General features: G+C 44.8%; 1 protein-coding gene across 2 annotated transcripts in view; it reads right to left on the minus strand.

Annotated features, from left to right (window-relative positions):
- LIPC (lipase C, hepatic type) overlaps window positions 1-3,557 on the minus strand; it is a 72,687-nt gene extending 69,130 nt beyond the window's left edge. For both annotated transcript variants that reach the window (XM_053364699.1, XM_053364696.1), the window contains exon 1: window positions 3,397-3,557. In XM_053364699.1, coding sequence (XP_053220674.1) covers window positions 3,397-3,481 — 85 coding nt within the window. In that variant the 5' untranslated portion in view covers window positions 3,482-3,557. The remainder of the gene's footprint in view (window positions 1-3,396) is intronic.
- Window positions 3,558-23,500: the final 19,943 nt, after the last annotated feature.

Below are 23,500 nucleotides of genomic sequence, written 5' to 3' on the forward strand. Positions count from 1 at the left end.
GGAGTGCCTGGCGTGCTCTGGTCCAGGGGGTCACGAAGAGTCGGACTAAACGACTAAACAACAACAACAGGTACCAAGATTCCAAAGGAGCAGAAAAGACTTTTCATGTATGCTACGACGGCCGCATGGATGCTACTAGCCCAGAGATGGGAAGAAGACAAAGTCCCTGCCAGAGAAGAATGGCAAATTAAGCTGTTGGACTACGCCAAAATGGCAAAACTGACCAGAAGGCTCAGGAACCAAGACAAAACTTTCAAGAATGGGAAAGATTTATAATTTATTTAAGAGACCACTGTAAGCAAATGAAAACAATAGCAGGATTTTAACAACACTAGTAATGTAACAAATACTTTGGATGATATGGATAGACTTAAAATCTGGATGATGAAATAATATGCAGCTGAAATTGATGACAATAGGACCTATGGAGGGGATGGTGGGAAGTCTTGAGATTCAGAGAAATCTCTAAATCTGAGTATGTATTTGATATTATTATAATTTTACACTTGTAAAATCAAATAAAAATTATTTACAAAAAAAGAAAGAAAGGTTGGCATTCCTAGGCCTAGTGACTACTTTCTGCGGCTCAGCTTGTCTATTTGCAAATAAGCAGCTTGTACTTTATTAAAGGCTTACAGTGTGTCTTTTTTTACTGATGGGGTTACAGGCCACTCCTGGAACATCCAGTTCTTCATGGAAATGGCAAGCGTGACGCAATAAAGAGACCCATGTCCCTAAGAGGTTGATTTGGTTCGCATTTTGATACAAACCTACTTCCAGGGTGGCATAACCTTACATTATGTGCTGTATGCCGTCTCCATTTTGATTGTGCTTCCTGCAAATTGCAGAAAATCAACAAGACTAAATTGACCCTCACCAAAACTAGACTTGACCTCTATAGTGTATTCAGCACACAAGCTGATGTTCTATTAGATGTGCTCTTTTAAGTAGGTACAGTGGTACCTCGGGTTAAGTACTTAATTCGTTCTAGAGGTCTGTTCTTAACCTGAAACTGTTCTTAACCTGAAGCACCACTTTAGCTAATGGGGCCTCTTGCTGCTGCTGCGCCGCCGGAGCACAATTTCTGTTCTGATCCTGAAGCAAAGTTCTTAACCTGAAGCACTATTTCTGGGTTAGCGGAGTCTGTAACCTGAAGTGTATGTAACCTGAAGCGAATGTAACCAGAGGTACCACTGTATTCCCTTTGCAAGTGGGTGCATTTTTTAAAAAAAGGGTTTGCAATATCCTTTTGCAACAATGCCTTTTGCAATGGGACCATTTCAACACATGGTTCAGCAGGACTGCTGTTAAAGGACAGAAGCGAAGGGGCTCCTCTGTTTGCTAGAGGGTTGTACATACGGTTTTCATGAAAAACCCCAAACCCAGTACAGTTCGATGACTTGTTTGTAAAGGGGTGACCTTTTCCCTTGAGAAATGGTTTAAGCAGAACTGATTGCTGTGCCAATTACATCGCAACCACTGGCAGATTTGAACAGGTAAGATGGGTTATGAGCAGCAATAGAAATTATCAAAACTTTAGCTGCAAGGAAGAGATAAAAGATACCAGGGCAGGTGGAGGCTATTCAGAGAAAGCTGGCTGTACAGATTCGATCCCCACCCCCCCACTCTAAAAGGCTGCTCCTAAACTCTGCTAAATTCAGGTTTCAGACTCATTCCAACTTAAGGGTTTAGGGAAGTTTTAAATGTTTGAAGTTTTATTCTGTTTTTAGTCCTCTATTGGGAGCCGCCCAGAGTGGCTGGGGAAACCCAGCCAGATGGGCGGGGTATAAATAATAAAATTATTATTATTATAAGTGTTGAGCCTGCATAGCTATTACTGCAGCCTCCTATAAGAGCAGGAGAGTGAGAGCAAAGAGAGCAGACAATTGTTGGTGTAGGAGTTCAAAACCAAACAGCAGCCTTTCTGGAGCTGCCCAATGGTCACTTACATCCTGTATTTTAAAAAATTCTCCTGCCAATTTTTTTCATGCTATTAATTTTTTACTAATATTTCTAGACTGCTGTTCCACCAATAAGCCTTCAAAGTAAAAAGGTAAAGGGTCCCCTGACCATTAGGTCCAGTCGTGGACGACTCTGGGGTTGTGGCGCTCATCTCGCTTTATTGGCCGAGGGAGCCGGTGTACAGCTTCTGGGTCATGTGGCCAGCATGACGAAGCCGCTTCTGGCAAACCAGAGCAGTGCACGGAAACACCGTTTACCTTCCCGATTTATCTACTTGCACTTTGATGTGCTTTTGAACTGCTAGGTGGGCAGGAGCAGGGACCGAGCAACGGGAGCTCACCCCATCACGGGGATTTGAACCACTGACCTTCTGATTGGCAAGTCCTAAGCTCTGTGGTTTAACCCACAGTGCCACCCGTGTCCCAAGCCTTCAAAGTAGCTAATAATAATAATATATTCCTGGTAAAATAATAAAAAAGCACCACTCCATTCTTGCAGTAGGTATATTCACCTGTGTGTAAGCACCCATGTTGTTATAAGGGGAGGCAATGCAAGGAGGGTCATACAGTCCCAATGTTTTTACAAAGGAAACATAGTCTTCAGAAGGGGCTGTTTTGAGAAGTGATGGTGCAGACTTGCTTAACCTGACCCCCCCAAACTGCGCTTCCCCCACCATGCTACAAATTGCCACCTCCTCCATCTGTTTCCTCCTCCATCACCACTGCCCAGTTGGCTCCAGGAGTGGTCTGGGCTCTCAGGCCCAGTGATCCAAAATTTGCTCCCACCATGTTGAAGTTGGCCTCCGTCCACTTGGAGACCAACAAAAATATTACTTTATAAACCTATTGGTTAAACCAACAGAGCTTGCAGCAGCCCTTCTCACTGTACAATGATCTTACACAAATGGATGTTTTGCCAGGGTCTCTTTGATTCAAAGGAACAGGATGCTGTGCTACTTCAGGCAATTCAGATGAACAAAAGGGAGCCGAGAATGAGAGCCCAGATGTGGGATTTTCCTTGAGACCACAAATATTACACACACACACACACACACGATTAAACTATTGCAAGCAGATGTGCCTTGGTCGATCCAGCCGTGGCTGGCTTTGTTCAGCTACCTTGAGGTCACCTAGATTTTCACGAGTATTTCAGTCTTAGTAACAGAATACTGTACTCAGTTTCCCAATGAGCAGATACTTATGGGTGCTAATCTTTCTTCTTTTTCTTTTGCAAAGCCACTTCAGTCTTGTTATAAGAGTTACCAATTCGGGGAGAATGTGAGCCCAATCCTGCCCACCTTGTGCTCAAAGCAGACCCACGTTTTTTCGAATTTTCCCATTATCTGTCCTCGAACAGCATCTACCATTTACTCAGCACGGCCACAGCGCAGTTTCCACAAATGCATGTTAAAAATCTGGAAAGTTGGCAACTCACTTTTCTTCTTCCTGTTCTTTGGAATCTCAGGACTAAGAGCAAGGCAGGAAAGGAACAGAAGTGAAAAGATCAGGAAGCTTCTCATCTCTTTGCCTTTTTACACAACAAGAGAGGCTGCTTTCCTGCGTGATGTGGGCACAGGAAGGAAAGGAATAGCCCCCCCTGCTCATCAATACATAGTGAGAATCAGCAGCTCATTAATGATTAACCTTTAAAATGGAGTTCAGTGTCTCCCCCTCTTTGGCCCCAAAGAAACATCACCTTAATCTGAGTTGGTCTTTTCTTTTAGGCCTAACAGCACGGAACCACCCCTAGCCTAACCCCAGACCATAACAGAACTAACTTTTTTTTTTAACTTTGATCAATTTTGCACAGATCAAAATGTGAGGTTGTGTGTTTTGTTTTGTGAAATACTGTGGTAGTTCACTCAGTTTTGGTTGATCTTAGTCCAAACATATTGCAAAATGGGTACAGGAAATGAAACCCGTTTCCCCCCACTTCTCTGAACTATATTGTGATAATTTATGCCCTCCCTTCCCCACAGGTGGGCAGTGTTAAGTTGTGGGTGAACATATCAGACGACACAGCGATTCTTCAAACAGCTCTTGCTTATTCACAGGCCAGAACAGAACTGAACTGAAGGGTTCAGCCAGCCTGCTTATATAGAGCTACAACGCAACTGTAACCATTTTCTGTAACTATCCAATCACTAAACGTCACTTTCAATCCCTTATTTGCATATGTGGACTTGAGTGAAAACTATCTACAGCATCCCCCTGCTGGCCCAGAGTGAGAACTTCAGTACATAACAGGGGGTTTGCGGCACCAAACGAGGGCTCACCTGGGCGGGTGCCTCCCACTTGCTTGGGCTGGCCTTTGACCCGCCCTCAGTCAGGGAGGACAATGGACGGCTGGCCGGGGGTGGGGCAAAGGCCAAAGAAAAGAGGCTGACCCCTTTTGTCCAAGCCTCTTTTGGTTTTCTTCCTTCCAGGATCAAGATGGGGGGATGCATTCAAGGGGCAAAAAACTGGGAGTACCTGGCCCTAGAGCGGTGGCATGTAGGTCAAACTCCCGGGACGAGGTCGGTGGAAGGGCATGATGTGTAAGTTTGTGTTTTACAGTCCCCTCTCACTGGATCTCATCTGCCTGCGTATCCTCAGCCAGACGGGCTGTGAGGGTTACCTGCCAAGGCCTATGGGAAGTTTCCCACTTCTGAAGCTCAATAAAGTTGTGGCCAATTTGAACCCATACTCTGGTCTCTTGTCTCATTCTTTGGGGAAAAGGGTAGGCACCACAGACAGGGTTTAGCATGTGTGCCCACAAAGCTAAGCAGAGTGGTGGACATGGGTGTAGCTAAGGGGCGGGGGGCAGCTGCCCTCCTAGATCAAGTAAAAAAACAGAAATACTTAACTATAACTGACGAATCACATCGGTTCTGCCCTCCTTAACAAAAGTCCCTCCCCCCCCCCCATCCTGGCTTGCCCATTTTGATGGAGGTGGTGAATCTAGGAAGGAACAGGGCAGGATGCAAGGATCTGTCTATGTTGGTTCTCTCTGTTTTTCATTTTCCCAGTATTAAAATTCAGTTCACCACATTTCTCCAGCAATTTGCAGATTTAAGTCCTCGTGAAAATTCATAATCTTTTTTTCATATGAGTTTAACCTGATAAACACGTTTTTTGTATGCAGTTTTGACTAACGGACATGCTTTTGGAAGCATTGTCCCTTGTTATGATGCATCTTTGTAAACATTGTTCAGCTAGAGAAGTAATTTACAGCAATAAAACATAATACCATAATAAAAAGTTATTAAAAAGTTAAAAACAGGCATCCATTAACCAGTGTGGAAGGATGGATTTTTAATTGCATGTGGAATATCAAGGTTTTCAGCAAGCATTAAAAAGTTGTCACCTGCTGAATCTTTACTGGCAGAGTATTCCACAGGACTGATGACACTAAAGGTTCGGTTTCTTGATGTTGTCAAATGAGCCTTGCCAACTTGGAGAGCAAGCAACGATGTTCCTGCTGACTATCTCAGTTATTGAGCTGGGATATAAGTGTTCAGATGATCCCTAAGGCCCCTCTGTGTGTGACACTGATTTTAGTAATTGTCCTTGTGCTTTATGCTTTTTATGAATTACTTTGATTTGATTTTATAAAGAAAAGCAGGGTGTACATTTAAAACAATATATAATAGAGCTGGACGATATATCAATATATTGTCCAAAACTGGTTTCAAGTCTGTATGATACTGGTTTCAATTTTTTTGGCCTGGCAATATATTGTGAATCATGGTGTGTGTGTGTGTGTGTGTGTGTGTGTGTGCTATGCAAAAATGCAAAAATCACAAAATGCAAAAAACTGTGAAGTCAGCCAATGCCTCATATTTCAGACATTGTGGTATTTCGGTATATAGTGATGGTTAGCTAGTGATATATCACAACATTGAAAATCAGATATCGCCCAGCCCTAATATAAACATAAAACCAGTTGGCAATGGAAAAAGCTGCTGAGGGCCTTTTTCAGCAGAGGTTTTGAAACTGAGGCTGGAAAAGGCAGAATATGGTCACACCCCCTCGGTGTCTGCTTTTGCCAGACTGACCAAAACAGGGATCTGGGTGGGAAAAAGTGGTTTTTCTGAAGATGTAGTGACGTTACGGAGCAGGGAAAAGCTGTAGGCTAGGACGGACACCAAGGACGATTCCAGATAAGATGTTTGCACACCTTAACAACAGGAAAATCTATAACCAGGTCAGAAGGAAACAATCCTGCACAAGGGGTGAGGGAGGGAATGCCATCAGTAAGAGCCCTGATGGGTCAGGTCCTAGCCTGACACCCATAGAGACCAGACTGCTTTAGAGAAAGGGGCCATGCTCTGCGGCCCTTGCTTATCTAGCATTCTCTGCAACAAAAGCCTAATGCTTTCTGGCATAATTCCATGCTGCTGCAGAACAGTCACACCCAGGGCTTTGTGCAAAAAGATAAGATAAAATTTTGCGGCTGTTCTTCAGCCGGTATGAAGATGGATTGATTGATTATTTAATTTCTATACTGCTGAATGCATTTAAAATGTCTTTAAGTGGTGTACAAAAAACTGAAGCAGCAACAGCTAAGTTAAAAAAATTACAAAAACACAGTTGCATATGAAAATGTTACATTAATTCAAAGTTACACACACACTCATTTTCATTCTGACACACCCTCCCTCTCAGTCTCTGGGTTCTCACCAAGGGTCCAAACAAGCTCTCAGCTCACCCACAAAAATCTCACGACAAGAAGAGTTCCTGGAAACAGAAGACGTCACCCTGGTCTCCTGCTCTAAACTTGCTTTTTATGGGCACTCTCCACACCCAGTTCCAGGTGCAGCAGGTTTGCTGAGTTTCCTTGGGGGTCCAAAGGATGGGGAAAGGGCCCCGCTCCACTCACAGCTCTTGCTTCACCCTCTGCCCTCTCCTCCTCCGGCTGCAAAGTGCAAATTAGCCTAAGGATATCCTGAAAGTAATTTTATTAGTTACAAGAGGGAATGTGGAATCTGCTCCCACAAGAGGTAATAATGTCCACCAATTTGGGTTGCTTTAAAAGAGGATTAGACAAATCCACAGAGGATAATAAGGCCATGCTCTGTCTCCAGTGTTGGAGACAATGTGCCTCTGAATGCGAGTTGATGGGAATCGCGGGTGTGTGTGTGTGTGCTGCTGTTGTGATCAAGTCCTCTTTGGGGCTTCCCATTGAGGCATCTGGTTGGCCAGTGTGAGAACAGGATGTTGCATTCGATGGGCCATTGGCCTGATCCAGCAAAGCTCTTTCTAGGTTCTTATGCAATTTACCTTTCCCAGGTTATTGGGGGTATTTGCAAGTGTGTGTGTGTGTACATCCTGCTATGGGTGTGAGGTGTAACACAATGGCTATGGATGATTGATGAAATTGTGGATGGCTGATGAAGGTTGCAGCCAGTGGGCCCCCCGATGCAGCTCACAGATGGCACTTTGCCAAGCCCCCTCCCAAACCTGTAGATGACCCTAATTTTGGGGCCAACTCTGAGATTCTTTGAGCTCCTTGAGCCATCCCCCTCCTGCTGCCTTGGGATCTGCTCAGCTCCTTCCTCTGCACATGACACCAGCACAACACACACACACACACACACACACACACACACACACACACACACTTCTATGGATTTCAGCAGGGTTACCATTCTGATGGTGTCCTGGTTCCCATTTTCCCTTCATCCTTGTGGAATTCCATAGCCAAGCACATCACAGGACGGTGGGGATGGTGCTGTTGGGGTCTATGGGCAAACATCCACATATTTTGTAGTCACTTGTGACGTTTGGACGGCCATCAGCAGACAGGCTTGCAAGATTAACGACTGTGCTCCAGAGAGAATTTATGTATCTCCACATTGCAAGCCACAAACGCATAAGTCTCCCTCTGTTGTTACTGCTTTTGACAAGGCTGTGTTCTGCCCCCTCCTGCCTTGGTTGCTGGCTTGTCGCAGCGTGTGTGTTTTCGAGGGTCTGCTTCTTCTTTCCCTTTAAAGTAAAATAAAAAATGACCCTCTTCTCTATTTGATGTACATGAGTAATTCCAATTAATTTTAATGTGCACTCATCAAGTGAAGAATGACCAGCCTACAGCAAAACACTGTTGCTCAATGGAATTGGGTTTCTGCCCATGTCCCTTGCTTCATGGATCCAAATTGTGATTGAACCAGCAACTCCTGGAACTGTGATTTTGATTCTTGGGTGCCTGGATGTTCTTCTTTTAGCTTTGGAGTATGGGAAGCAATAATGAAGATATCATTTCTAGGATTCAGACACTAGGAGAGGATATATTGTTTAGGTATTGTCCTTCCAGTCTCATGTTTGTGAGATCAACAGAGTGCCATATTTTGAAGTTTAAACTTGGAAGCTAAGACAAGGTTTATTTAACCTTCTACCACAACAATCCAGGGTCCTTTAAGTCAGACTGGATTTTCCTGGTATTACCCCCTTTCTCCCCCTTAAAAACAATAATGACACAAACATGGTTTTATATATATATATATATATATATATATATATATATATATATATATATGTTTTTAATTACATATTGCAGGTTTTGAAGTAGCAGTTTACAGCAGCAAAATGAAGGCAGATTTAAAATTACTATCTAAGTTACAAAAGTACAAAATGTAAATTCAAAAATGGTGTCTGAGCTGCAGAGCTCATACATGAACACGTGGTCAGCTTGCCAACATTATGAAGAAAGATGCAATCAGGATGTCTGTAGTGTTACAGTTTCCTGCCAAGGCAGACAAAGGAAATGATCTCACAGAGTTCTCTCTAGCAAATTGTACAAGAAAGCTCTATGAATCTCAGTCTTTTCATGTGCCCATCTGTCAAAGCAGGAATTGTTGGTTTGACTGCATGAATGTCCTTCAACTAGTCCCTCCTATTTTAACAATTAAGTGCAGGATTTCATGTCTCTTTGGATCATCAACAGCCACCACCACTCAAGTAACTGTGCCCCCCTCTCCCCAGTCAGGACCTGGGAGTGTAATCTGGGTGCAGGAGTCCCAGAACATCTGGGGCAGACAATGGGGCCAGTAGTACTCTGGTGGAGCTTTGCATGAAAGTGACAGTGTTCTAGGGAGTGGGGTTGAAATGAAGAAGTTATGGGGAGCAGCGGCATATTGTGAGTTGCCAGTGCCTGGGGCAGGGCAAGTGTTGTGCCCCCTGGTGGACTGGGCAGCCAGGGTAGAGGGATGTGTAAGTTGTGGGTAAACATACCAGACGACACAGCGATTCTTCAAACAGCTCTTGTTTATTCACAGGCCAGAACAGAACTGAACTGAAGGGTTCAGCCAACCTGCTTATATAGAGCTCCACTAGAACGCAACAGTAACCATTTTCTGTAACTATCCAATCACTGAACGCCATTTTCGATCCCTTATTTGCATATGTGGACCTGAGTGAAAACTATCTACAGTACCCCCTTGCTGGCCCAGGGTGAGAACTTCAGTACATAACAGGATGCACCTGGGTGGGGTGCACGTGGAGCCCGTGCAGAGGGCAAACACGGAAAGCAGCCTTGGCACTTCTGACATGCGCCAAGACATGCAACCTCTTGCCCCATGGCTCTGGAAGTTGGCAGGAGCTCGGGCCAGAGGGAGCCAGTTGCACCCTCTCAGATTTGTGCCCAGTTCAGTCACCCCTTTTGGTGACCCCCACGTTACGCCACTGATGGAGAACACCAAGGAGGAAAGACCAGCCCTCGTGCCACAACTGTTAATTATTTCATCCTGAATTGCATAGTTCAGTTCCAGACACAATCCTCTGTTACACCCCTTGCTTTGCTGTTTGTATCGCTTACCACGTTACAGTGCCAAATATTATTCTCTAAACTTGCCTTCCCCAACCTGGTGCCTTCCAGACATTTTGGACTACAAGTGCCCTCAGCCACAGCCACCCCTATCATCCTCTTAATATGCTTAACTTAAACATTCTCTTAATTTGCTGAGTCCCAGCTGCCAAGTTGTTCCTCTAAAACCCCCACCAGAGCAAGCCGGGTGTCCTTTCTAGCTAGTAGCCACCAGTCATCAAAAGCCAATGAAAAAGTGTATAGTTGCAGAGCTTGGGGTTGTTTACGCATTCATTTGATGCCACCAAAACATCTTTCTCGTAAAACAAGAACTGTGTTCCTTGCTTGCCCAAACGATGGACATTTTTCTAACATACCTCTTGAAAAGAGCAAGTGTTTTTTTAAGTCCTTACTTAGAGGCATATGAAAGAATGCAAAATGTATTTTATTCAGCACCAGGTGGGGACCAATTAGAAGAGTTCCTCTTCTTCACACACCAAAGTCAAGTTTTAAAGGCAACAAATTTGGTTTCATTTAAGGCCTAGCTTGCAAATTTGAGTCCCTGGATCACTTTCCCGAGAGATGGAGACTGCTCTCTTCCTCTCCTGGCCTTTCCCCAGTGGCACCCCCTTCGCCCACTGACGCCACTGTCTGAGTTGTGAGAATCTGTGATTGCCAGAAGGGCTGCTCTTAATCAGGCCCTCCATCTGCTCCCAGGCTAGTGTGCCAATTAGAGGCAGACCTGCACGTCCAAAATGAAAGGTGCACATTCGTGATTAGCGGAAAGAGCATGGCTGGAAGGTGGATTCTATCCTGCCCAAAGCACCACTTAAAATATATTGAAGTTGGGTGAAAATACAAAAGAACTAGCTGGGGAAGCCCAGCGCTCTCCTCTTCACCTCTCAGATGGCAACAGATGGTGCCCTAAGGGAGAGCAGTACTCTCAGTTTTGCACCACGAACGTTAACGTTTGCTAAAGGAGAACTAAAAAGGGAGGGAGAAAATTGGCTGGTTACCTCTAAACTCTGTTCTGAAGTAATCTGAGAGCTTGGGGAGAGCCTGGTTGTTGTGCCTTTTTGCAGGGGGGGGGGACTGAATATGCCCTGGGGAAATTGCCTCTTCAATAAGTGGAATTTGGGGGTAATTAAATGCCCCCCCAGCCACCCAACATTGTCAGGTTACAGCTGCTGCCCATCCGCAGGGCCCACCTGGAGGCATTCTGTCCAGGACCCCCTCAAATCTGGGGCTGGCTGTGGGTGGAGAAAGTTCTCCTGCATCATTACCTGGTTGACAACAAGTGACGCCATTGTTAAAGTGTTAAGTTGTGGGTGAACATATCAGATGACACAGCGATTCTTCAAACAGTTCTTGTTTATTCACAGGCCAGAACAGAACTGAAGTGAAGGGTTCAGCCAGCCTGCTTATATAGAGCTCCACTAGAACGCAACAGTAACCATTTTCTGTAACTATCCAATCATTGAACGTCACTTTCAATCCCTTATTTGCATGTGTGGACCTGAGAGAAAACTATCTACAGTATCCCCCTGCTGGCCCAGGATGAGAACTTCAGTACATAACATAAAGCATCTGCACTGGCTGCCTATCTACTACTGAGCTAGGTTCAAGGTCAGGGTCGGCCCATCCCATTTCATCACCTGAGGCAAAACGGAAATGTGCTGCCTCCTGCCCCCCCGCTTGCCCCACCACTTCTGCCGCTGGCTGAATGCCCCTCACTCTTGCTGAACTTGGCAAGTGAAGGGGGAATTCTGTAAGGCCTTGCCACTTGTCTTCTCTACCCCAGCGGTGGGGAAGATGAGCAGTGACATCATGTGCTGGAACACCTCCCTCTTGCTGAAACTTGGTGAGACGCGGGCGTTCCACCAGTGGTGAATGTGGTGGGAAGGGCAAGGCAACACCTTTTGTGTTTCTACTGCTGGAGTCAGCTGCTTTGCATTTATTTACAAAGCCCCAACAACTTAGGTCCAGGGTGCCTCAGGAACCACCCAAACCCGTATATCCCAGCTCAGTCTCCAGTATCATCTGCAGGAACATCATTGGCTGTTGCCCGTGGGGGCAAGGCTCATTTGACAGCAACAGGGAGCCGAGCCTTTAGTGTCCTTGGCCAAGTGTTGGGGAACTCTGCCAACAGAGATGCAGAAGGTGCCTTCTGTGGCAACTTTTAATCCATATTTCAAAAAGCGAAAATCCAGACACAAAAGTTGCCATACATCCGGATTTCCCCAGACATTTAAGCGATTTCCACCTGGATACTGTTTCCAATGACCGAATTTTGGCTATGTCTGGGAAATTCCGGATGTATCACAACCCTGTGCTGAAAACATTTCTGTTCCATCAGGCTTATACACACAATTCAGCATTACAGTGGTACCTCGGGTTAAGAATTTAATTCATTCTGGAGGTCCATTCTTAACCTGAAACTGTTCTTAACCTGAGGTACCACTTTAGCTAATGGGGTCTCCCTCTGCTGCCGCGCGATTTTTGTTCTCATCCTGAAACAAAGTTCTTAACCCAAGGTACTATTTCTGGGTTAGCGGAGTCTGTAACCTGAAGCGTCTGTAATCCGCAGTACCACTGAACATCTTACAATATTAGCTTATTTCCTATTTTAACTTTTTAATATAGTTTTTATTGTATGGTTTTATGTGCAATTGTTGTAAACTGTACTTTTTTCAATGAATGGGGTATATACTGTAGGTATTTTTATAAATCAAATATTAAAAAAGGGGGGGAAAGGAACTGCTCAGGCTGTCTGCCCTACTGAGCCCCAACTTGTCAGATCTGGGATTCTTCAGGTTTGTGTGTTTTTTCTTCTCTGTTCCAGGAAGAGGACTGAAGTGAAACCTGCAACACCAGGGACCGTTTTCTTTTGAAGCTGCCTTGCTTGTTCACCTCTCTTTCTTCAATCAGGAAAAGATCTGAGAGGCCTACGAGAGACAAGGGCCCTTGCTCCACTCGCTCCCCTTTTTTCTGATAACAGGGGTTCTGTTTCAGGAAGAGATTAATAACAGTTTGTACAGCAAGTACAAGCCAGGCAGGGCTGGCTGCAACAGTGATGTTTTTGCAGATGAGGTGTTTGAAAGTGGCTTTCAAAGAAGATAAATAAAGAGGCAGGAAGGAGCTTGAAAAGCGATCCTTGTTTGAGGGCTGTTTTGATGGTGGCACTTCAGAGGCAAAACATTTAGGAGAGCAAACCCCAAATCTCAGCCCAGAGAGGAGGAAGGACAAAGGCATCTGAGGACAAAGCCCTGAAACAAAAGCCCAAGTCTGAAAAGCAAATTTGAAATGAAGTTGGAATTTGTAAAATGTGCAAAGCGGCTGGAGAATCTGGAGCCAAGCAATGAAAAGGGGCTTCTACAAAAATCCAGGAGGGAGCACATCATGTCTGGTGGTGGCTTTATGGTTCAATGCATCAGTGAATGCTTAGATGTGGGGGGGGGACATGGCTTGCTACAGCATACATAATTTGTGACAAAAAAAGCACTGTGCACAGACAGCAAATATTCTGTGACAGAAAAAATGGACCCATCCGCACTACACATTTAAAGCAGTATCACAGTGAGGCATCTGATCAAGATCTGTATTTTAAAATGAACTTAAAAAATATATATTTGTAAATGTTTGTATCTCTCATGCCAGGCAGAAACCATACTCTGGCAGCTGTTTATCTTCCTGTTCAAGGGCCCCACTGATTTATTGCAGGAGACGAGTACTTCAGGGTTGTAAAAGGAAATTACAGGCTAGGAGCAAAAGGTCATATTGACCATACAAATTACAGAATACAATCAAGCTGCAAAACACAATTAAGAGTTGGTAAATAGTAAGAATTATTGTGCCTCCCATTAGAAACTTGAGCCACATTTTCATAAGGTTAAAAGGGCAAATAGAAACAGCAGCTGGACTAGGCAAAGCAGCTCTCTGAAACTGCTTTGAAGCTTTAGAGAACTTAGAGAGAATTTAGCTTAGCTTTTACTAAGTTCCCTTCCTTCTAAAAAGCTATATATGTTAATGTATGAAATATATTGGCTTAAATGTAATTATGCAAAGGATTTAGAAAGTAAGAAATGTTAGATTCTTATGTTAGATTCTTATTTCATAGATGGTGTGTGAGAAGGTGAACCCAAGATCTCTGTTTAAGATAAAATTAGAACCATTAGCCATCTGTTTTGCAGTGAATAGGGCAACAGGGGCCAAAGGTTATCTGGTAATTAAGGTGCCTGGTCGAGGCAAATGTAAGATATATGGCTACTTGTCTGCCATTTATGGATAGAAGGAAATATAGCTCTTTGTCTCCCATAAAAGGTAATAGGAAATGGGTGTATCTTTTATGATTGGTTCTAGCAAACAGCCAATAGGAATTTCAACCAGGCTGATTGGACAGAGGCAGCCAAAGGAGGAGCAAGGGGGCTGGGCTGAGGGAATATAAGTGCTGGCCATCAGGGCTGGAAGGGCAGAGCTTTGGTAACCATATACCACTGTGTCTCTCATTTATTTGTCTGACAAATAAATTATTATTTTAATTTCTCTATTGCTGCGTTGAATATTTCATTCCAGCTAAGCGTTAACCACAAGCAGGATGCTACATTAGCACTTCAGAAAGTCACGGCTTTCCTCACAGAATGTTTGGAACTGTAGTTTGTTAAGGGTTAGGGTTGTGGCAGAATTATAGTTCTGCAAAGTCTCCAGAGAACTCTCAGCACCCTTACCAAATTACACCTCCCAGGATTCTTTGGGGGGGCGGTGCCAACCATTATGTCAAATTTAAACATCACCACAGCAATTAATTGACAAAGTCTAAAATACTTCCCCCTCACCCCAGATTCTCAGGACTGCCAAGCCAAAAAGAAAAACCCTATGTGTCACAAAACTGTACAGGCAACTCCCAGTTTACATGGGGTTTATGTTCTCTCCTTCCTTGGATGTTTGTAAGCAGAGGTTGGATGGCCATCTGTCATGGATGCTTTAGCTGAGATTCCTGCATTGCAGGGGGTCCCTTCTAACTAGAAGATTCTATTATTCTATATACAGATAATTTTGCATGGCGAAATATCCCAGTCTTCATAGTTTAATATTTTCAAGCTTCTGCCTCCTTTTCCTCCCCCCCTCTCTCTCTCTGTGTGTGTGTTTGTGTGCAAGCTCACAATTGTGTTACAATTTTATTATGGTGGCTACTTACTATTTAGATAAAAGGTTCTATACACTTGAGACTTGGGGAATGTGAAGTTCCTCTCCACATGCAGAATGCAGATTTAGCATCAGCTCTTCCCTTGCAAGTTTCCCTGATTTGGGGAAGAAACAGGCACATCATAGCACATTTGCCTTTGACATGAAGCCTGTTTTAGGCCTAATGAGATCTTAAGGGCTTCTTACGTTGAATTATTTTTTCACTTGAAAATCTTTCTTGTATATAGTGCCAGATTTAGGGTGCTATGGACGATTCCCTTGCACAGGGCACCAAGCCAAAGGGGTGAAAATTTGTGAAGATTCATAATTGAGAAGATCCATTTGGGGGCACTGAATTTTGGTCTGACATGGGGTGCCATGTTACGAAAGATGATCAAAGTCCGCCCCTGGCTGTTCCACCAGGCCTTTGGTCAGGGCGCAGCCTGACTCCCTCCTTTGGCAATCTTTACAAAACTTTAGTTTATGGTTGCCATCAATTTTGATTTTAATTAATTTTTATAATGTTTGTATAATGTTGCACTATTTTAGTGTTGTTAGCCGCCCTGAGCCCGGCTTCGGCTGGGGAGGGCGGGATATAAATAAAATTTATTATTATTATTATTATTATTATTATTATTATTATTATTATTATCCAAGCAGACGGCTTCCCTTCTCTCACAGGAAAAGAACAGCAAACACCGTTGGTGTTTAATTGCCTGAACAGGTGGAATGTTGATGCACATTCTTTGCCATTGCACTAGCTCAGCTGCTCCACATCAGTAGGTTCATTGCCACCAGCACCATACAATATAGATAAGCTGGCATAAAGTAAAAAGTTATTGCCTTGGCTGTTCTTGCAGATCAAAGGTATGCAAATGTGGTCTAAGGTGCCTTTAATGTTTTTGGCATGCACATCAGTCAGTCATCTGTATGGCGAGCTCACTTGAAAAAGAGCTCCCTGCTTCAGTCTGGCCTCCCGGGGTGGCAAGTCATAGCGGTCTGAAGCCTTCACGTGGCTTTTTGCTACAGCTTCATTATGTTTGATGAAAGAAATACCCGTGCTGTATCTCTGAGCGTGTGTTGCGCATTCAGTGAGAAAGGACTTTTTTGCATGGGTCCAGGTTTTCCTGCAACCTGCTCTGTAGGGTGCATGGACTTTTTCAGTGTACATATATCATCAGTGCAGTGGAGGAACCCTGGGGTGGGAATGTACCTTTGGGGGTGAAGTCCAGCAGTCAGGTGTGGGGAAAGAATGTATTTTAGTCACGTCGAATTCATCCTGTGATGGTGAACCAATTCTCTGCTTAATTATAGTCCCACCTGTAAATATTAAAGCATCAGGCCTGCTTCGTTTCACAAAAGTACCGTATTTTTTGCTCTATAAGACTCACTTTTCCCCTCCTAAAAAGTAAGCGGAAATGTGTGTGCGTCTTATGGAGCGAATGCAGGCAGCGCAGCTATCCCAGAAGCCAGAACAGCAAGAGGGATTGCTGCTTTCACTGCATAGCGATCCCTCTTGCTGTTCTGGCTTCTGAGATTCAGAATAATTTTTTTCTTGTTTTCCTCCTCCAAAAACTAGGTGCGTCTTGTGGTCTGGTGCATCTTATAGAGCGAAAAATACGGTATACTATTTTGGATGGTAAGCTACAGAAATAGCATGCCTGCCTATTTGAAAAACTAAAAAGCAGCAGATTTCGGCACATGGCTTTTGGCTGTCTCCAGTGCACCCTCTTCCCAATGCCTTGGCTCAGAAGTGCTGTCTCTCTTCCCATCTTCACTAGACTGGAGGTCTTCCTGATCAGTTCCCTTGTGCACCCTGCTTTCCTTTAGAAGGCAGCTTTCAAACAACTTGGGGCCCCAACACAACCACATTAAAAACATTGCATGTGATCTGGCGGCACACAGGGATGTTGGGGTATATTTTCAGAGATGCTTCAAACACAGAAGTTCTCTATCAGTGGGACTTTTTTTTTAATTAAGCATTCCTCATGAAAATCATCAGCATTTCAACTAGCAGAGATGCTTGTATGAAATTTAACCTAACATGCACAGTTTTGCAAAGCAATTTTTCCTATTGTAATGCAGTTTTCGATGTCATGTTCAGTAATATGCACATTTTATGCACAACTTTCCCCTGGGTTTGCATTTATGTACACATTACTTGGCTGGAGAACTGCATTGCAAAATTCAGGGAAGTGCGAATTTAATAGGATGCCTGTCTTTCAGCTGCCATATTGTTTCAGGAAGTGCAAACCAGGTAAAAGGTAAAGGCAAAGGTACCCCTGCCCGTACGGGCCAGTCGTGTCCGACTCTGGGGTTGTGCGCCCATCTCACTTAAGAGGCCGGGGGCCAGCGCTGTCCGCAGACACTTCAGGGTCACGTGGCCAGCGTGACGAAGCTGCTCTGGCGAGCCAGCACCAGCGCAGCACACAGAAACGCCATTTACCGGTACCTTCCCGCTATAAAGTGGTACCTATTTATCTACTTGCACTTAAGAGTGATTTCGAACTGCTAGGTGGGCAGGAGCTGGGACCGAAAGACGGGAGCTCATCCCGCCGCAGGGATTCGAACCGCTGACCACGCGATTGGCAAGCCCTAGGTGCTGAGGTTTTACCCACAGCACCACCCGCGTCCCCTAACCAGGTAGATATGTGTTAAAATGCAGAAGAGCATTTTCTTAGAAGAGCATTTTCATGCCTTGCAGTCTGATGCAGGTGGCACTGTGGGTTAAACCACAGAGCTTAGGGCTTGCCGATCAGAAGGTCAGTGGTTCAAATCCCAGTGATGGGGTGAGCTCCCGTTGCTTGGTCCCTGCTCCTGCCAACCTAGCAGTTCAAAAGCACAAAGTGCAAGTAGATAAATAGGTACCACTCCAGCGGGAAGGTAAACAGCATTTCTGTGCGCTGCTCTGGTTCGCCAGAAGTGGCTTAGTCATGCTGGCCACGTGACCTGGAAGCTGCTCCCTTGGCCAGTAAAGTGAGATGAGCGCCACAACCCCAGAGTCGTCCACGACTGGACCTAATGGTCAGGGGTCCCTTTACCTTTACCTTTACTCTGATGCCGGACTCTACACAGGCAGCTGGAGAGAAGCAACACAACTGCTCAAGTGTGGCTTATGTGATTCAATTCTGAAAATGTTGCAGAACTCGTGGCTAGTTAGGGTGGGATTCTGGCCTCCCCAGAAAAAAATAGGAAAAACGGTTTTCCGTAGGAAAGTAAAGAATGAAGTTATCACTGAAGAAGTTGCCTATGTTTGCAACAAAGCACCATAGAAGTTGTGGGACATGAAATATCTACTGATAGGCTGTGTTGTATCTTCTGGAGAGTTTAACATGGAGTTTAAATCTTCAGGTGAGCACCGTCTCTTTGCCCCATCAACATCAACGGCCCAGTTGGTGGTGACACAGGAGAGAGAGAGCATTTTCTGTGGGGCTGCTCCCAGGTTGTGGAATCCCCCCACCAAAGGTTAGACTGGCTTCCTCTTTGTTATTCTTCTGCTGGCAGACAGGCCTTTGAAAAATACAGCCAATGCTGGCCACTGTGCTATAATGCATGGGTAGGCAACCTAAGGCCCGGGGGCCGGATCTGGCCCAATCGCCTTCTGTATCCGGCCCGTGGACGGTCTGGGAATCAGCGTGATTTTACATGAATAGAATGTGTTCTTTTATTAAAAATGCATCTCTGGGTTATTTGTGGGGCCTCCTGGTGTTTTTACATGAGTAGAATGTGTGCTTTTTTTATTACCGCTGATTTATTTTTATAGCATTATTTTATGCATCCAGTGCAACAGCTGGAATAATATGTCAGCTCCAGGAGAAAAGACTGCATTGCAGGGGGTTGGATTAGATGACCCTCAGGGTCCCTTTCAACTCTGCAATTCCTGTCCGGTGCTCTGAGAAATTCCCAATACCGAAATCCTGCTGAGGCAACTGAGAGCAGAGAACTATGCTCCTCCCAGTCTCACTGTGGCTTTGCAAGTGGGATTCCCAGGTCTTGGCTCACATCAAAGGCCCTTGGGAAGGGAAAAGGAAGCTCAGGCCTGCCCTGGCCACAGTTGCAGCGCTTTCTCATTAGCCACCAAAGCTGCTTTCTCTAGTATGGGGTACCTCGGGTTAAGTACTTAATTCGTTCCGGAGGTCCGTTCTTAACCTGAAACTGTTCTTAACCTGAAGCGCCACTTTAGCTAATGGGGTTTCCTGCTGCTGCCGCACCACCAGAGTATGATTTCTGTTCTTATCCTGAAGCAAAGTTCTTAACCTGAAGCACTATTTCTGGGTTAGCGGAGTCTGTAACCTGAAGCGTCTGTAACCTGAAGCGTATGTAACCTGAAGCGTATGTAACCCGAGGTACCACTGTATGTGGTACAACCTTTTCAAGTGGGGAGGAAGGGCAGACAATGGTGTGTGCATAAAATGAAATGCAATGATGAAAGAGAGAGGGAGAGAGGGAGAAAGAGAGACGAGAGACTGTATGACAGTAAGATGCAAATATAAGCAGTACTTTATTCTTAATATCATCCTTTCCACACACCTCAACAATTGAAAGAGATGCCTCTTGGTTCAGAGCAGATCACCATGGCTTATAATTATATTTAATTCTTTGCTCCTCCAGCCCCAAAGAAAAGGAATCACGTGAAGCGTGTACTGCAAGGAGTGGGGGGCTCATTTGTGTGCAATATTTTGGTGAGTCTCTACCAGAGTAAGAATAGTGTCAGACTGGTTATCTAACCGGACTTCAACACTGTACATTAGCAGAGGGTTGGAAGTTCAGACCACAGACTCAAGATTAGGACTGAACCAAATCAATCCATTTAAAGATGCACAATGCTTCATTCAAGGCATATCATTATCTTCATATGGAAAATAATGACATTCTGCACTTGGAAGGCAAACATAGCAAGAAAAAGAAATGTAAGATAGCAATATATTACGAAGATTAAGAATGGAATAAGAACAGCATTATAATTACATCGACAGAGCAATCAATTCAAGTAATTTGAACGAGAATCTTGGGCTTGTAGCTTCCTGCTCTAACTTTGGCCTCCTGCCTTTTTGGTTATGATATTTGTTTCTTACTAGGGGCTGTTGCCCCTGCTTGCTGCACTCAAGAACTACTTGCTAAGATAATCATGGATAATGTTGGCCTTGGAAAAAACCCAGAGATGTTCTCAGGCATAAAATGCAAGGGAAGGCAGATGTTGAGAAGTGGGAGGTGGCCGATCTCTCAGAAAAGCCCAGTGCTCACGGTCCTGGGAGACATCTGCTGTGACAAAGAGGGCGGCTGCCCCAGGCAGAGAGATTTAGTCAGGACTTTGGGAAGGGCAGAGCATCTCTTTTGGGGAGAAAAAACTAAGGGAGGGAGGTGGTTAATCTTCTGTATGGCGGAGGCCAATAAGGTCTTCAAGAAATTTCTGTGGTTTGCACCCTGTAGTTCTACATGCTGGAATAAATGGTAACAGATATCTCAGAAAGCAGACTTGGATGTTACCTGGCAGCTTGGGAGAAAGGAATGAGGAAGAGGTAGAGTGGTACCTCGGGTTACATACGCTTCAGGTTACAGACTCTGCTAACCCAGAAATATTACCTCAGGTTAAGAACTTTGCTTCAGGATGAGAACAGAAATTGTGCTCTGGCGGTGCGGCGGCAGCAGGAGGTCCCATTAGCTAAAGTGGTCTTCAGGTTAAGAACAGTTTCAGGTTAAGATAGGGCCTCCGGAACGAATTAAGTTCTTAACCTGAGGTACCACTGTACAAGCTGCTTCGTACAGGGGCATCAAACATTGTTGGTTTCCTTCCCCCACTCAGCCTTGGAAACAGCTTTAGGTACCAGATCAACCTGCCTATGATGTGGGCGTAGCCAGGATTTTTGTTGGGGGGGGCAGAACCTCAGATTTGTGTTGATTTGTATTGATGTAGATTGATTTAGGGGAGAAGTTGCCCCCCTTGGCTATGCCCATGGCCGATAAGACTTGGCCAAGCAGTTGCCTCAGGGCAGCAAGATCAGAAAAGCCGGGAGGGGCAGCAGATATGGGCCCATGAGGAATGTGCTACTCACCCCCCTTCCCCCTTCCTTTACCTCCCATTTTTCTTGGTGTTGTCATAGGCAACAGGGGTGGAGTCACTGGCAGAGATTGCATTTTCTATTTTGCCTCAAGCAACCCGGCAGCATGGGCTGGCCCTGTTGGGTACTACACACAGGTCACACAATACATCCATTTCTCTGCTTATTTTGAAGATTTATACCCAGGGCTGAGTTCTGGCACCCCTTTTAGACACATTATGGCCTATTTTTAAAAAAGCTCACCAACTTTGGTTGGTTGCTCCCCCCCCAAAAAGTACCGTATTTTTCGCTCTATAAGACGCACTTAGTTTTAGAGGAGGAGAACAAGAAAAAAAATATTCTCGCCCTCTCTGCGCTGCGCCTCTCCAGCGAAGTGAAGTCAGAACAGCAAGAGGGATCACTGTTTTCGCTGCGCAGTGACCCCTCTTGCTGTTCTGGCTTGTGGGATAGCTGCGCAGCCTGCATTTGCTCCATAAGATGCACACACATTTCCCCTTACTTTTTAGGAGGGAAAAAGTGCGTCTTATAAAGCGAAAAATACGGTAAGTTCCAGTACAGTGGTAGCTTGGGTTAAGAACAATTCATTCAGGAGGTCCGTTCTTAACCTGAAACTGTTTGTTCTTAACCTGAAGCACCACTTTAGCTAATGGGGCCTCCTGCCGCCGCCGCACAATTTCTGTTCTCATCCTGAAGCAAAGTTCTTAACCTGAGGTACTATTTCTGGGTTAGTGGAGTCTGTACCCTGAAGCGTATGTAACCTGAGGTACCAATGTATCTCCTCTTTTTTTTTAGAAAAAAAGCTCTGATTATACCTCACCTTTCGATCAGCACAATCAATTTCAAATCAAACACAAATTGTAATGAAATTCTTTTTACAAAGAAAGCTGATCTCTCTCTCTCTCTCTCTCTCTCTCTCTCTCTCTCTCCCCCCCCCCCGTCGGTCAGCAGCCCTTAATTCTCTGACAGGTGAATGGGGCCAGCTCTGGCTTCCCTTTGGTTCTGCAACCCCAGATCACAGATGAGAGGCTTCTGATTTGTAGGGCTATTGCCCTAAGCATGGTTCCCGGTTGCAGTTCCCCCAGGAAGCAAGAAACAGTTGCAGCTTGATCCTTGGATTATCATGTGTCTACCCCATGCTGCTTTCTCCAGAAGCTTAAAACTTACTTGATTAATCAACTTAGATTTGTTTAATTGGGTGACAGTCCTGCCCCACAAAAGAATAAAAGAAAATATTTTAAAAACCAGTTATAGACAGTGCCACAGATTCTATCAGAACTGTCTCTGGGTAAATATTTTCAGGACGTGGGGTTTGCGGCACACTAAAGATCAGGTGGGTCAGTGGGGCATCCGGGGAACAACTGAGCTAACAATCTGCACCAGCCCTGGACAATGAGGCCTTTGAAATGGACCAGCTTTCTTCTGGATGTGTGCCTAGAAAAGGCATCCATTCTCTTTCTGCAGCCCTCGTTATATTGCAGCAACAGCTAAAAAGTGTTGACGGAAAGCTTCAAAGCAGCGCTCTGTGACATTGTTAGCTGAGTGTGGGAAACGACCGACCCCTTTAAGCTACGAGTTGCGATTTCTCCCTGCAAAAACCCTGCACAGCAGCAGCAGAAGCCGGCACAGCAGAAGACTCTGCTTTAGCAGAGGGTGCATGTTGAACAGGAGTAAAAAAAATGGCATTACTACAGTTTGTGGAAATGCTGATAAGGACGGTTGTGTGGAAGGAAGAGAGGAAGTGGTTAGGCAAGTTTGCATTTTTATTTTTCTAAGGAAGGAACAAAAGGATCTCTGTGTTGCAGAATTAAGCTCTTTTCCTGGCAATTTAGACACTCTACAAAGAGAAGGCTACTCCTGTGTAAGTTTCAGGAAAACTACTGCAACTTCTGCCATGGCTATCTTGAGCCTTCCTCTGGATTGGGACCCCAGAGTGTAAAACTTTTGGATCCCCCACACTTTCACTTTCCCTGGTGCTATGGTGTGCGGCAGGCTGAATCCCAGGAGTGCCACTGCCAGTCAGTGTTGACACTATTACGCTAGATGGACCAATGGTCTGACTCAGTCTAAGGAAGCTTCCTGGGTTCCCTGCTTCTTTAAGGGGGAAGGCTGTAGCTCACTGGATGTATGGGATACTGGAAAACTCCAATGGAAACAGAAACAGGAGCAGAAACGGCCTACGCTCACTTATTCTGTAACAGGAAATGATCCAGTGAATACAATCGGTATTCGGTGTTCTGCTTTCTACCTGCAAACAAAACGTAACTGAGTACGTCCTCCCTCCCCCATTTGCATTAGGTTTCCTTTGCACTGAAATAAATGGGGTGGAATAATGTAATGAAAATGTAACATGTAATTAATTATCTAGGTTACGTGAGCTAGGTAGTTTTGCCACAGTGGACAGCAGGATAAACAACATGGTTTTTGGCAGGAAGTGAACTGCAGTGGAACAGAAGCAGTGCTGGATGTGATGAGCATAGGGGCTAATGGAAGATGGTGCCTTCTTCCATCTCTGGTGGAAG

Source organism: Podarcis raffonei, chromosome 14, assembly GCF_027172205.1.
Source record: "Podarcis raffonei isolate rPodRaf1 chromosome 14, rPodRaf1.pri, whole genome shotgun sequence".
Taxonomy (NCBI): domain Eukaryota; kingdom Metazoa; phylum Chordata; class Lepidosauria; order Squamata; family Lacertidae; genus Podarcis; species Podarcis raffonei.